The sequence below is a fragment of the Mustela lutreola genome, chromosome 8 (genome assembly GCF_030435805.1).
Source record: "Mustela lutreola isolate mMusLut2 chromosome 8, mMusLut2.pri, whole genome shotgun sequence".
Taxonomy (NCBI): domain Eukaryota; kingdom Metazoa; phylum Chordata; class Mammalia; order Carnivora; family Mustelidae; genus Mustela; species Mustela lutreola.
Window position 1 is genome coordinate 127,201,250 of NC_081297.1, and position 16,865 is coordinate 127,218,114.

Consider the following 16,865-nt stretch of genomic DNA (forward strand, 5'->3'; position numbering starts at 1 on the left):
AAGACCATGTTCTATTACAGTACTGTAACTCTCAAAATGTAGAATATTTTTTTAAAAACCCTAAAAACAAAAATTACTATAGTTTCTTCAATATAAAAAAATTTACTTCCTAGAAGCAAAAAGAACATGTAATCTCATTAAAATCGGGTTACCTAAAAAGACAGATAAACAGCATTAATTAGTTAATAAGCACACAAATACAAAGTCTTGGTGGCAAGCATATTAAAGAAACAACCTTTCAGTAGTGGCATTTATACTGTTTAGTCTTGGGACCCCTTTTATTAAGATTTAAAATTATTGAGGACCCAAACAGCTTTCATTTAAAATCACCAATTATATATTGACATGAATTTTTATGAAAAAGATTTTTTCTAAAGGAAAATAAAAATTAGTACAAATGGTCTTATTCATATTTTTGCAGTCTATTTTAAAAGAAGACTCTTATATTCTCACAACTGCTTTTGCATTCAATCTGTTGTGATAATGCTACCTTGACTGAATTATATATACGAAGAGAAGCAGATCTCACACAGATCACACAGGCATGAAGCTAGAAAGAGGAAGAGAATTTAAACAGCCTTTTCTGAAAACTGCATATTCTCTGAAACTACACCAATTTTAATTTCTTAAAAATTATGTGGCAACTGAAATTATATTAGTAAACTTCTCATACCGTTTCATTCAAATTCATTGGTCTATCTTGCACTTTAAGTGAATCTTTTACCCAAGCATGATTCTATAATATCATGTAAGTACTAGTCATTTGGGAAATATTGATTCCCTATGTTATACAGATATTCCAAATGCTTACGGATTTCTAAACATAACAAAAAGACCGTATTTGTTAGTATCACCACTGATCTCACTAGTAAACTCTTCAAGTAAGGGGAAAATACTGAGCTCAAAGGGGCAGATTCAAATTTCCAAAACCTGATTTTTGCTTGAAAACTCAAACCTTCCTATTGGCAAGAAATACTTTCAGTTGTTTTCCTTGAAGTGACAGGCTCACTTCATTTCCAAGAAAATGTGTACCAAATATACCTAAGTCTGAGACCCCAGTTTGTCCATCAGTCATTTTTGTCAAGTCTTAAAAAAAAAAAAGTTAGTTCAGTTTGCATTCACACAAGCACTATTCCTTGAGAGAACCATAGTATTACCATGTGTAGTAGATGGGTTTTACGTATACGTCTCATTTCATCACATAAAATACTAAAAAGACATGTACTTAAAGATGGAAATTTAATAAACTTAATGGGTTTTACTGCTTCATCAAATACCATTTTATATGTAACTGACACTTTTTTCCTCCAAGTGTATACAGTGGTGAAGAACACAATGACTACTAAGTACAATTTGGTGCTTAATTTATACTAATGTTACCTACCAGTAGCTTTACCCCTTACTGCTTTTGGACCATCACTGCAAATATTAACACAGTGAAAAAGTCAAGTAAACATTTAGTATAATTTTGGTAATATGCACCTTTGGAGATGCCCTGAAAGGGTGTCAGGATGCTTAGGGGTCTAAAGACCATACTTGGGAATTAGTGCCTTCTGGCATCATGAACATAACTCACCCACCAAAGTTTTATCAAGCATCTTACTCAGTGGCCTACAGAATTTCCAAACCACATAAAAGAAATCACACAGTGTCAACAGTTGTTCTTATAAATGTAACCACTTGGAACGATTTACAAATATCTCACACATCCATACCAAAATCTGCTAGCTTTAATTCTCCTTTTTCATTAATGAGTAGATTCTGTGGTTTCAAGTCTCGGTGTAATACCTTTCTTCTGTGGCAATATGCCAAACCACGTAGAATTTGGTATAAAAACAGCTACAGAAACAAATGAATAGAAATCAGTCTTACAAGTAATAAGATACACTTTGGTAAGCATGTTATGGTAAACAAAAAGCAACTGGCCTAGAAGAGTCAAAGAAAAAAACCTGCATCCTTAAGTACAAAGCCTTTCCTTATATAGTTGTTCTCCAAATTTTATAATTTATTATTCTATTTGAAGCATCTATCTATTTTTCTAGTCTGACAATTTCTACAAAAATAAACACTGAAAATAAAATGAAATGAAACTTTGTATAGTAATAGTCCATTTGTTATAGAAAATGATTTAAAATAAATATATCCTCATAAGTTTATAGCCTACTAAGGCTTATAATTTATGATATTCTGGCAAAACAACTAACCAACATCTCCCCCCCACCCCCCACCAAAAAAAAACCTGATCTGGGACAGTGTTGTTAAAATAAGGCATTGGAACTGGTGGTTTTATAAAGATTCTGAGGTGTCAAAGAGAATGGTGCTGCATAGCTCTGGCAAATTACGTGCTATAAAAATAACCTAAACCAGCTTCTATCACCCACCCTCTGGGTACTTTACTTTCTGCACCTCCTACACAGCCTTCAAAATCTGCTATGATTCAGAAAAGGGAATTAGCACTGTAGAGCTCTGAATGACTCTCTGAAAAAAGCAATTCCAATAAAGCTAATGGTAGACTTTTTTTTTGGTAGAAAAAGGGATGTGGAACACAGAAGGTCTTCGATTCTATGGAGTTGACAACAAAGAGCTTCAAGTAAAGAGGATTCAAGAATGTATCTCCAGTTTACTTGTAGGTGAAAAATAGAGCATTAGGACATTAACAAGCCAGGGCAGGAAGCTGAACAACAGGCCTGAAGAAATTCTAAGCAGCAGTTTCCACACACTACATATTTGCATGTTTTGAAAACTCTAAAATTACTATTTCTATATATTCCTGTTACTTTCTATGTTTGAAAAATATAAGGGCTATTTAAAATGACACACTAAAACATACCTTTACATTGTGCATACTCATGATGTTTCCACAGTCGTCCATGTACTGTTTTAGGTCTTTATCCTGAAAAAATACAGTACTTTACTATGCGATACGTACTTCTCAGAAGGCATGCTGATTTACTCAATACTATTTAATTTTTAAAAGTGTTTTTTCCTTTGAGTAAAGATATTAAATGTGCAACACATAATTCAATTATGTGCAACACAAAATTAATTAAGTATCAATAATTCAACAGCTATGCCCTGGAGCTGTTAACTCAATTTCCTATGTCTTATTATTGTAAAAGTACATACTGAATTTTCGTTAAATGCTTACCAGATACTCAAAGACCAGAGTCAAAGATTTATCTGTATGAACAATGTCATGTAAGGTTACTATATTTGCATGTTTTAGATCCTTTAATAGTGAAACTGCAAAAAAAAAAAAAAAAAAAAAAAGTCAATTACTCAGTCTGTGGTAGCCATACTATAAAAATCTGAAGTTTAACATAAGAACGGAGTTTAAGATTCTCTTAAGTGTAAAATAAAACTTCACCAATGCAATCTATAGTATAAATTATACTATCTATAGTATAGTATAAATTTTAACAGAATCATTTTTTATCTTTCATTTTATGGCTTTGGGTTTATTTTTAATACTTCAAACTGTTCCCAATGTTACAATAATATTCTCCATAATATCTTCTGTTTTTTCCTCAAATATTAACTTATTGAGACATATAAGATTAATTTAGATGTAGGTTAGGATCCCTCCAAACTGCTTATGAGTTGCTTCAAGCCATTTTCTAGATAATCTAGCTTAAAAAAAAAAAATGGTATCCTGGTATTTACTTTCTGTGTTTATTAATTTATAGTTTCCTTACCCCATTGATAATACATAACATTTCCCAATGTCAAATACTTATCCAGGACAGTAATTTTTAATGACTTCATAGTATCTCACTGTATGATAATAAAAAATACTGTTAAATATTTTGACTTTAAATATTAGCTTTTTAAATGTCTAAATATATCTCCCAGTTATCTATGTCTGAGCTCTTTCTACTTACAAAAAAAAAAACAAACAAAACTCTTGATATGCAGCTTTGGTTTTAAAATATTCTATATAAATTCTTTTATTCATTTTGCTCACAAAGATCAAATTTTACCTTCTCTTATAGCCGTGCAGGGTGCACCTTCTTCATGTTCCAACCGGATCTCTTTTAATGCCACCAAATTCTCTGTCAATTTACTTCTTCCTTTATATACTGTCGCATATGTACCCTGTAAAATATATTTTTGAAAGACACATCAAAATATCCTGAGTCCATTTATAGCACCTATACAATAAAGAGCCCTAACTAAATTCCTAATTTGTAATCATAGGTTAAAGTCCATTTTGCAAGGAAAACTCTACAATGTCTTGACTTGGTTTTCTTATAGCTAAGAGGACTTTCAGTACCATATGCAGAGCTTTCATATTCTTAGAACCCTATGGAGTGCCTCAAGGTATGAAAACCTAGAGAGATAGATATCTTAGCCTGAAAAATGATTTACGAGCTCTAATAAGGTATGTTATAGTATAAGACATTTGTCTTGGAATAACTTCAAATCACCTGGAAATATAATTAAAACAAAGTATTATAGATACTAAAAAAAAAAAAAAAAAAACACCTAGAGAGAATATCTGATTAGTAACTGGATCAGTAGCTTTAGAATCAAAGATACTTTACCTGCAGTGGTATGTGGACTTTGAGGCAACTAATTGAGCATATTAACTGAAAACTGAAAATGTTACTGACATGTTAAATTAGAAAAATTTAATCAGATCTCAGAATTCTCAGAATTTGCATACATTCACTCTCCTTTCTCTCCTTTAAAGAACAAGTATATCCAAATATATTCTACAGGAGATTTTTTCTATCATTGCCAAGATAGCCCACAAATTCTCTTAAGCTTCCCTATTAGCTAATTCCATTATCTTCTGCCTGGCCCTTTCTCACCCTGGGGGGGAAGACCACTTCGAAATTAGTCAGGACTAGTATCAAGTTCAAGAAAACCAAGGTCTTCTTAGCCAAAAATTTCCTTAACTTTCAGTAAGATGTGTCTTCATCTTTAGAAATAAAATTCTGACTTCTCACAGGTTTGAACTCATTTAATTTTCCATATGACAGCACAGACGGCAGACTACCAGGAGGCTAACAGATAGATGCCTATTTTGTTACCAAGAAAGCTTTTATTGCTTCAATAAAAGATTACAAACTAAAAAAAAAAAAAAAAAAAAACCTCATTTCCTTTCAAATTGATGCCATAATTTCAAGAATTGAAGGTTTTCTTCCTTCTAACATTCTGTGGCCTTTTCTGTACAAGATATAATCTTTTAGACAACAGTGCTTATATCTGCGCCCCCGCCCCCGCCTCCCGGTTGTAAAAGTCTGTGGACTGACTGTGGACTTCGGATAATGAACAAGAAAAAAAAAAAGGTGTTTTATATTATTGAAATAAATATTTGCTTACCTCTCCAAGCTTTTCCAATTTGATATAGGTTTCCATTTTTCCAAACCCAATTTCTGACTGAAAGCAAACAATTATAAATTTAGTATTCTTAAAATTTCAATCTGTCCCTTCCTCGATTTTTTTAAAATATCATCCTTTTTCTTTTTAAAAAAGAGTTTACTTTATTTTTATTATTCTTCTAAGGTAAGCTCCACACCAAACATGGGGCTTGAACTCATGACTCCCAAGATCAAGAGTCACATGACCTACCAACTGAGCCAACCAGGCACTCCTCTTCCTCAACTTCTGAAACTTTCCTGATCTAAAGAGTGTCTTGAAATAGAAAAATCTGATTATAATTAAATTGTTAACATCTGTCAAGTTTTAAAATACATCCAATGTTGAACATTCAAAGGTTCTAAAACATCAAAGTACCCAATTTAAAAAAAATCATCTTTTTATATAGATTGGTTAACATTCTGCTAAGAAAAAAATGTTTTCATTTAAGGCCCTGAGATTTAAGATACCACCGGCATTTTAAGATACTAAAGAACTTTATAAAAGACAACTACATGATTTCCTTTTTAGCAAAACTGCAAAGTAAGTAATTTTCCTACATATTTTCCTTCACTAATCTTCGACTTCCCTAGGAAAGCCTGCAAACAGCAAAATACTACTTGTTTCAGGTTTTCTAACCAAAATGCAATGAAAAAGACAAGTGCCAGTCACACTCCATTATGGATCAGGAAACTAACGCAGAAGTAGTTAAATCTAAATCTGACACCCCTACTCTTTCTCAAAAAGTCCTTAAATATAAGTTTGTAAAACCACTGCTTTTAAACCTTGAGCTTGTTTGCCTCATTTCTGTATGGAGTCAATAAACGAAGTAGATGGAATACACCCAAATATGTAATGGAAACTTAGCATTTAAAAACTAAAAACAAAAAGCCTCAACAAAAAAATTTAAGGAAAAAGAAAAAAATACAGAGACGAAAACTTAGGGATTGAGAAAGCAGCAACAGATAAATTAAGAATTTTCTTAAAATTGCTTTCTCTTACTCCTTTGTAGGTCCTAGAAAAGGCAATAGTCTAAAGATTCACTTCTCATTGAGAATGGTGTCACGCCCTTTAAAAAAACAATGTTTTTTTATACACAATCTCGGCTTTCAAAGTTGTATAAATAACACTGGGGGGTCCTTAAATACTATGTTTTAGTCCAATTCTAAAGGTTCAAATATGCAATTTTTCCACAGGTGTTGAATAAAAAAAAACAGTACTTGACAATTTGACTTAACATCACTTACCATGTTGGTAGGGTAAATTGCCCAAAGTTGAAAGGCCAAAAATAGCACAGGTCCCCCAAATAAGCTGTTATCTTTATAAATTAAATTTTATTGTTTTTAGTAAGGCATAACTGATGCATCTTTAGTCCTTTTGTTACAATGATTTATATCATGTTAAAAACCATGAGGAAAACTGTATGTCTAACAGTACATAATTCAATTTTGCTAAACTAATAAAAACTTCAGTCACAGGTGGTATTAATGGATGACTGCAAAACTTTTTGCCCTCTCTAAAATTCTTCTCACTATGTGGTATTTTTAAGCAATTTTATTAAAAAAAAAAAATGAGATTCTGGAACTGTCACACACCATCCACCCATGTACACTGTCTTATATGTGACTGAGAGATACTAAGTCCTTGCTTTCTATTATCAGTAACTGCAGAATAATAAAAACTACAACAGGTAACACTTTCCAAATACAAATGGAGTTTTTTAACTTTAATAGGGAAAATGTGGCAAATAGCCCACTATCTGGTACATGAGAGCCTGATCCTGAATAGTCTTTTAGTGTTTTATCTATTGCCTATTGAGCTAGGATCACAAATAACTACTTTGAAAAAAAGCTAATTGCTAGGGTCACATAAACTATGGTAAAATGTGTTTATTTTCTTAGACCTATCTCTAGAATTCATGAAACTCACAAATATGGGACTACTGCACTTCTGCCATGAATTTTAAGTTTTGTGTCCTATCTTACATGAAGGGGAAAAAACTGTATTAGTAATAAATGGAAACTAGTATAAACAAAACAAAGAAGGACCCTGAGAAAAATAAAAATATCTTACAATAATTAGAACCACAAAGAAAAATATGACTGCAAACTAGAACTTTTTATTAACAGGAGTGGGGAAATTTTCTTGTTCACTCTTTTATCTTAGGTAAATAAATACTAGCACTCCTTTAAAACATTAAATACACTTTGGTCCAATGGTCTAGTGGCTATGACAAAAATGCTGATATTTGCTTTAAGGAGTATGTAAATGAACTACAGATTCACTGTAAAGATAAAAATGTTATAGAGATTACTGTATCATATGAAGCATATAAGGAATAAACTAAGGGATAATCAAATATTGACATAACAAAGTCATTCTTCAGAGAATGACATTTAGTGAGATCATTAAAATATTCTGAAAGTCTGCTTTTTAAAAAGGTAAATACTTACTATAATTATAAAGTTGATTTTAAATTTGAATAATCAATCTATAAGATAAAGAGCATTATTGAATTTCATCATGCAGGCAGGCAGGGAATTCAGACAAAAGGTACAGTTACACTAGTGAATTATCTGCCAGAATAAAGTGTAACCACCTCATTTAATAATTTCCAGCCTCAAGGTTTTAATAATTACATGTCAATATTACTTACTGAATCTTTAAATGGAATTTTTAGAAAATTTTGCTTGCATTTTTATCTGCTGAACATGACAAGATTAACAATAGATATAATGACTAGCTTGTTGACATGCTCTCCTACAGAAATTATTCAGAGGACAGAGGACAAAGCTCATTTATTCAACATTTACCAAGTACAATGTTAGGTACTGGGGATACAGTGAAGACGACAGAAATGATTCCAGTTTTCCTGACTTCACAATCTAGACTGAGTTCCATTATTAGGTTACTTTATGGTAGTTTAAAAGTTTTATATAAACAAATAGCTAAAGGAATCAAACAGCAAGTTTTATATTTTATTTTTTAAAGATTTATTTGTTTTAGAGAAAAAGAGACAGAGAGAGTGCCACCACAAGCTGGGGTAGGGGCAAAGTGAGAGGGAGAGAATCTCAGACAGACTTCCCGCTGAGCACAGAGCCAGCTTGGAGCTCAATCCCAAACTCTGAGATCATGACATGAGATGAAATTAAGAGTTAGATGCTTAACTAACTGAACAATCCAGGAGCCCCAACTTTATATATACTAGTAAAATATAAAAATCTCCTTAATTCTACTTTCCAAACAAATGAAGATAATTTTTTGTTATTTCATTGCTCCAAGAGAATAGCTGGCTTTTTTGGCAGCCCAAATCAAATTTCTGTTCAGGTGATTCTTACAGCATAAGCACATGAAAATTTTTAAAAATCCCAAATAAATTATAATTTATATAGCCTTTTTATAATTAAATATAACCTGTAAGTAGTACTGAGCATTATGGGAGATTTCCAGATTACTCTGGCTCTGCCAACATAATGACCATATCATAGCTGTAAATATTTTTTTTTTCAAGTTTTTATTTAAATTCTGGTTAGTTAACATATAGTGTAATACTGGTTTTAGGAGAATTTAGTGATTCATCACTTACATGTAACACCCAGTGCTCATGACAAAAGTGCCTTCCTTAAGAGGTATTAACATGCTAGCAATTTAGTCTGAGCTTAAAAACAAATGAAGTATGTGCAAAAGTTCTCTGGATGCCATCCTAAAAGTGAATGCATATGTAAGAAACACAGGGGACAAAGGAAGATTTTTTTCAAACATCCATTTCTCTCTTTGTGAGAATTATGGAACTACTGTTACTGATAGAAATGTCCGGGGCAAAAAAGAGATTGAGAACCTTTATTCTACTTGCTAATTTTGTCTTCCAAAAATTAATGTTACCACCAGTATGGTACTATCTTAATTCTGTTCATAATATACCAAAGGTACATTAAATTGTGAGTGGACTTTGAGTCTCACTTCCACACTCCATGATATATTTACTATTTCAAAGAGACATCAGAACTTGATACACTACTTTTTCACCTACTCTTACAAATAAGAAAGGACTACATATGATATATATTGCTCAAGCCATAAGAGGAATCCAAATCATTGTTAGGAAGAGCAGATTCTGTGAATGTGTAAAACCTATAATTTAAATATAATGAGGCATATTTCATATGTAGACTTTCAATGTACTAGAGCTGCACTTAATAGTTTCACAAAAATTCCACTGAGCATGCCATCATTCTAAGTGAATCAATGCTCTAATGAATCTTGTCTACTGGCACGTGGGCTTTCCACTCACTAATCTAATGTGTCTAAATACGTTAAGAGTTAGAACAGCTCACTTCTACTCAACCATAAATGAATATTAAACAGCACTTTACCAATCCAATACACACATAAAAAAAAACTAAACGTAATGCGGGACATGTCCTAGATGGGATCCTGGGACATAAAAAGGACATTAGTGGAAAACTAGGGAAATAATAAAGTGTGGAATAGCAGTAATATAGAAAATGCTGATTTCCTTAGTGGCAACACACTAAACTAAAATGTTAGTAACAGTAGAACCTGGGTATATGTATGGGAACTCTTTATATTATCTTTTCAATTCTTCTATAAATCTAACACTCTTCTAAAATGGAAAGTGTATTTAAATAAAAATAGGGAGAATTCAGTCAAGAGAGGGAAACTGAATATATCTGAGTATACAAGGATGACAAAAATATTCTAATCATCCTGAGAAGGGATAGGAAGAAAGACAATTCCTCAAAATTAAAGGGAGGAAAGAGGGTGCCCAGGTGGCTCAGCAGGTTAAGTGTCTGCCTTTGGCTCAGGTCACAATTCTGGCATCCTAGGATCTAGTCCCGTTCCGGCTCCCTGCCCTGTGGGTAACCTGTTTCTCCCTATGACGCGTTCTCTCTCATGAATAAATAAATAAAATCTTTTAAAAAAAGGAAAGACCAGAATGTGTACAAGTAAAGACAGATTTGCATGTTTGTTATTTAAAAAAATGAGGGTGGTTTCTGGTTAATGGCTTCTCTCCTCTTTATCATATAGGGCATCTGTCGTGTCGTGGAGGCCGAGGGCGAGGAGGACCTATGGGCCGTGGAGGCTACGGAGGTGGTGGCAGTGGTGGCGGTGGCTGGGGAGGATTCCCTAGTGGAGGTGGTGGTGGTGGCGGCCAGCAGCGAGCTGGTGACTGGAAGTGTCCAAATTCTATATGTGAGAACATGAACTTCTCCTGGCGGAATGAATGCAACCAGTGTAAGGCCCCTAAACCAGATGGCCCAGGAGGGGGACCAGGAGGCTCTCATATGGGGGGTACCTATGGAGATGATCGTCGCGGTGGAAGAGGAGGCTATGATCGGGGCGGCTACCGAGGCCGGCCAAGGCGGGGACCGTGGGGGCTTCCAAGAGAGGGGAAGGATTAACCAGAGAAAGACAACATACGATAACCAAGAAATACTGAAGGTTCATTTTAGGCTGCTGCTACTGCTGCTGATGATCATACACTTATAGAAGAATCAATTAGCTCTACTATAGGTCTCTCTTCATCAGAAATTGTGATTTGTTTCTTAATTGCTACTCAAAGGATTTATATTATTTTTACTACTCTATTCATTTAACATTGCTATTAAATACGCAAAAATATAAAGTTTTATACTTTTAGAGAAAGGTTAAAATTTTATATTTTATCTTGAAAATATATATATATTTTTTAGATAAAGAGTGTATTATCCAGGGATGCATGGGTAGCTCAGTCAGTAAGGCATCTGACTCTTAATTTTGGCTGAGGTCAGGGCGTCTGGGTGGCTCAGTGGGTTAAGGCCTCTGCCTTTGGCTCGCATCATGATCCCAGGGCCCGGGATCAAGCCCCACATTGGGTTCTCTGCTCAGTGGGGAGCCTGCTTCCCTCCTCTCTCTCTCTGCCTGCCTCTCTGCCTACTTGTGCTCTCTGTCAAATAAATAAAAAATCTTTAAAAAAATTTTTTTTTCTTTTGGCTGAGGTCATGATCTCAGAGTTGGGGCATCATGCCCTGCACTGGGCTCCGTGCTAGCACAGAGTTTGCTTGAGGTCCTCTCCCTCTCCCTCTACTCCCCCCCTCCCACTTATACATACTCCCTAAAACAAATAAATTTTGCAATAAAAGGAATGTATTATCCATGGAAACATGCTCTAACACAGGTGAAGAATGTATTTCTTCTCCCATTGCCTTTCCATCCATTCCCTAACCCCTTCATACAAAAACCTAGCGAAGAATAATTTCCTAATATACTTCAAAAGAAACCACATGGTTTAGTTCAGCAAGGTAGAAAAGGGTGCATTAGTAGAAACCAAAACACAACTGGCATAATTAATCTGAAATCTATAAACCACTTTGGATCAAAAACCAAGGAGGATGAGTAGGAATACTCAACCACAATAAAAACTCCATCACTTAACATTCATTAGAGGGCACTGTTTTCCTTAATTTCATGGAGACTGGAAAAGATAGCTCATAAAGGACAGCCTTAAGAATTATGTGGTAATTAAATCATACCTTTAGTCCCAATGTGAACATTCAATAACTCCAAAATTTATCCTAAGTACTAATCTTTGATAAAAATTGATAGCCAAAGAACACTTTCAAATGGGTACTCAAATGGCAAAGCTACTTAAAAAAAAAAAGTCTCAGGCAGTGATACAAAACTACGGTGATCATAAACCTACATACCAAAATCCAGTTGGCACTATACTTTTATTTTATTATACAATGATGAATGTCAAATAACAATGTGCTCATGTGACACACAGTATAAGGTAATTTTATTCTTTAGAATATGTAACCAAACACAAGTTTTTGGTGGATAAAAACATTCCATGATATAATAAAAACTGTTAGCAATCCAGGAATCCTCACCAACAGCTCCTCCTTCAGACACAAAGTTCAGCTGACTACCAGAGGTCCTGCCTATTTCCACATGACTGCCACATAATCCCAAATTTTGAGTAAATTCCTAGTCTATCTCCCTGCCTCTACTCTTTCTGCCCTTCTACTTCATTTACACTTTTCCTGAAGCCACTGTTAGGAAACAAAAATGTGATTACGTCAGCCCTTGTTTAAATCAATACCTCTGAGGTCCATTACATAGGATGAATAAAGTTCAGACTTCTGCTTGGCCTGATAGCCAAAGCTTTTTACAGTTTGGATTTATCCTATTCTTTCAAGCCCTATTCTTTAATCTTATTCCACATTTACCCTTTATATCAGCTATAATTTCCCCAACATACCTACATTTATATTGTGGGTATTAGTACATCAAGTTTCCTCTGCTTAGAACACCCTTCTACTTGTTATCAACTTGACAAGTTCCTACCCATACTTCTAAAGCCAGCTCAAGCACTCTCGCTTCTGTAAGCGTGCAATATGCAAAGTCATTTTACTTGCTTTCTGTTGTTCCACAGCACTTAAATATGCATGCATTCTATAGGTATAATCATCCAAAAGAGATCCTTACATATACAATCACCTGAATTTATGTCAAAGGTGACACTGCAACAGAGAAAGCTGACCTTTCAATCAGTGATGCTTAATGCAATTGCAAAGGTCAACAGCCATATGCTAGAAGATATCTGTAAGACATACAACTCACAGTTTCTTTATACAGAATGTATAAAGAATTTCCATAGATCAATAAGAAAAAGGCAGAAAAACCAGAAGAAAAGAGATGACAGAGTTCAGAAGTTAAATAACAAAAGATGGTACGTCTAAATGGCCACTAAATATTAAAAAGGTGTTTAGCTGAGGGACGCTTAGGTGGCTCAGTTGGTTAAGCCACTGCCTTCAGCTCAGGTCATGATCCCAGGATCCTGGGATCGAGTCCTGCATTGGGCTCCTTGCTCAGCAGGGAGCCTGCTTCTCTCTCTGCCTCTTCCTGCCACTCTGCCCGCCTGCTTGTGCGTTCTGACAAATAAATAAAATCTTTTTAAAAAATAAATAAAAAGGTGTTCAGCTTAGTCATCAGAAAAATGCAAATAAAACCACAATAAGGTAATACTACACACTCACCAGAAAAGCTAAAAAAAAAATTTTTTTTAAAGACTATCAGAAATTGGCTAAGGAAAATAAACAGAACTGTCAAATAATGATGTGAGTGTAAACTGGTATGACCACTTTAGAAACTCTTTTGACAGTGTTTAAGAAAGCTGAACATATGTACACAATCTGATCCAACAGTTCCACTCCTAGGTATGTACTCAACAAAAATGCTTACATATGTTAACCAAAATACATTCACAAGAATGATGATAGAATCACTATTTGGTAATAGCCAAAAACTAAAAACAGCCCAAATATTTAAGTGTCCATCAACAGGAAACTGAATAAAGTATAATATACAATGGAATACCATGCAATCGTAAGAACAAATGAACTATATGCAACAAACTAGATGAAACATGAGCATAACCTTCAGCAAGAGGGCAGCCCCAAAAAAGAATACAGTCTATTCTTCCATGTATACTGTACAATATAAACGTGAATATACATTTTAATATATTTGTATAAAATGTATTTTAATAATTTATATAGCCAATTAAAGTTCAAAAGTTTAAATATGAATAATCAGACATCTTTTAAATAAGAATGTGAATGTATATGAAGATTTTAAAAAGTCTTGAGATATTAAAATATACTATAAGCATTATATAAACAAAACAATGGAAAACATAGGTAAACCTAATCTTTGGCATGAGAAAGCAGGGATGTGGTTACAGATGAGGAAGTGGGAGTAGAAAGTGAACAGAGAGGTGGCAGGAGGGAGTATCTCAGATTCGGGTAATATTTTTTTTTTAAGATTTTTTATTTATTTATTTGACAGACAGAGATCACAGGCAGGCAGAGAGAGAGAGGAGGAAGCAGGCTCCCTGCTAAGCAGAGAGCCTGATGCAGGGCTCAATCCCAGGACCCTGGGGTTATCACCTGAGCCGAAGGCAGCGGCTTTACACCACTGAGCCACCCAAGCGCCCCTTAGATTTGGGTAATTTTCTTTTATTGATTTGGGTACTGGTTACAAGGTATGTTAACTCTGCAAAAATACACTGAGCTATACAATTATGGTTTGTGTACTTTTCTGTATTCCTAGTATACATTTATATATTTAATACTTATTCTTTACTTCTAGCATATATCAATAAAATTTTTCCAAAACCTAAAAGACTATAGCCTAAATTCTATTCCAATATAGATCTTTAAACCCTTAATAACTGGAAAGCAATAAAATCCAAAAAGGAATGTATTAAAATTTAGTTATTCAAAAAGTAAACATAAAAATTAATGTAAAATGTTTACACCCAGAAAAATCAAACAGATTTGATAGCATAGATATAGGAGACTGAAAACTTACTAAAGAGGCTCTACGAGACCTTCGGCTCATTGGTTGATCAAACGGTGGGCTGTTTATCTGCAATTTTTCAAGATATCCATCAGGTATTCTGATATCTGCAGGCAGTGATAACCGCTTATTTAAATCCTTTAAGAAAAAAAAAAGGAGAAAGAAGGTATTGGTAGGTAATCACAAATAGAAGAGACAAGAGCACTTCACTTTTGAATTCATGGGCTACTATATTATTTATTAATGATAAGTAACTGTTAAGTTTTGTTACAGTTCCAAAGTTATCCATGTTGACTTTATATAATATCTGAATGTAAATGCATTTACTGTAAGCAAAAGTGTACAACATAGTTCTACAGAAATGGTACTCTGCAACCCAGTTATTTCTCAGTCCTTTCACAGTAAATTTCAGATGGAATTTACTTAGACATTATTATACCATGTAGAAAGATGCAAAAACTAACACAAAATGTGACCAGTTTAATAACAACCAAGCAGATACTGTAAGGTTTTGTACACAACACAGTGAGACAACTGAAATCTTTTATCATTGCTGTATCAATGGAAAGAAGTAAAAAGCAACAAAAATCTCAACTAAACCACCTAACTTTACACCTAAAGAAGCCAGAAAAGAACAATGTCCAAACTTAGTAGAAGGAAATGATAAAGATTAGAGTAGAAATAAATGACATAAGGGCACCTGGGTGGCTCAGTGGGTTAAACCCTCACTGCCTTCGGCTCAGGTCATGATCTCAGGGTCGTGGGACTGAGCCCCGCATCAGGCTCTCTGCTCGGCAGGGAGCCTGCTCCCCACTCTCTCTCTGCCTGCCTGTCTGCCTACTTGTGATCTCTGTCAAATAAATAGATAAAAATCCTTAAAAATAAATAAATAAATGAAATAGAAATTCCAAAAAAAACCCCAAAACAAAAAACAGATCAATGAAACTAAGAACTAGTTTGTTGAAAAGATCAACAAAATTAGGGCACCTCGCTCAGCTGGTTAAGCATCCAACTCTTGATTTTTGGCTAAGGTCAAGAGATGGAGCCTGGGCTTTGTGCTTGGTGGGGAGTCTGCTCCAGATTCTCTCCTCCCTCTGCCCCTCCCTTGTGTGTGTGTACATGCTCTCCCTCTCTCTCTCTCATATAAATCTTTAAAAAAGGAAAGATCAACAAAATTGACAAACCATTACCCAGACTAAAAAAAGTTAAAATAAAAAAGAGAAAGAGGACTCAAAATTATAAAGGAAAAATGAGAAATAACAACTGACTCCACAGAAAAGCTAGGGATTGTAAGAGAATATTATGAAAAATTGTAAGCCAGCAACTGGACAACCTAGAAGAAATGGATAAATTCCTAGAAATATGTAACAGCCTCCTAAAACTGAATCAGGAAGAAACAGAAAATCTGAAAAGACCAATTACCAGCAATAAAATTGAGGCAGTTATCAAAAACTCCCAACAAACAAAAGCCCAGGACCAGACAGTTTCAGATTCGTCCCACCAAAAATTTAAATAAGTTAATACCTATTCTCAAACTATTCCCAAAAAAGAGGAAAGCAAGCTTCCAAATTCATTCTATGGGGCCAGCATTACCCTGATACCAAAACCAGATAAAGACAACACACACAAACACACACACACACTCCCAAATAACTGCACACCAGTATCTCTAACATAGACATAAAAATCCTCCACAAAACATTAGCCAACCAGATCCAACAATACATGAAAAAAAATCAGGGGTTCCTGGCTAGCTCAGTTGGTAGGGCACTAAACTCCTGATCTGAGGGTCATGAGTTCAAGCCCCATGTTGGGAACAAAGCCTAATTTAAGTATGAATATCAAATTTAAATATATATACATGTCATTCATCAAATTAAGTGGGATTTATTCCAGGGATACAAAGATGGCTCTTAAAAGGCTGGTAGGGGGAGCACATTTCTATTCTATTCTATTTACTTATAAAATGTGAACTTGGGAGAAACTGAAAAGGGAATCTTGCATATATTGTCACATGAAGAAACATAAATCCTATAAAACATAAATCCCTATTATCTATAATATAACCAAACTATAAAACAAATCTGAGATATATAAAAACTATGTAAATGTTTACTGAGAGATATATGACTCAA

General features: G+C 34.3%; 1 protein-coding gene across 3 annotated transcripts in view; it reads right to left on the minus strand.

The window, feature by feature from the left end:
- Window positions 1-16,865, minus strand: part of CDK17 (cyclin dependent kinase 17) — a 110,287-nt gene that overhangs the window by 12,271 nt on the left and 81,151 nt on the right. For all 3 annotated transcript variants that reach the window (XM_059186578.1, XM_059186576.1, XM_059186575.1), the window contains exons 5-10: window positions 14,743-14,868; window positions 5,329-5,385; window positions 3,981-4,095; window positions 3,149-3,243; window positions 2,831-2,893; window positions 1,716-1,839 (exon numbers count right to left, since the gene is read on the minus strand). In XM_059186578.1, coding sequence (XP_059042561.1) covers window positions 1,716-1,839; window positions 2,831-2,893; window positions 3,149-3,243; window positions 3,981-4,095; window positions 5,329-5,385; window positions 14,743-14,868 — 580 coding nt within the window. The remainder of the gene's footprint in view (window positions 1-1,715; window positions 1,840-2,830; window positions 2,894-3,148; window positions 3,244-3,980; window positions 4,096-5,328; window positions 5,386-14,742; window positions 14,869-16,865) is intronic.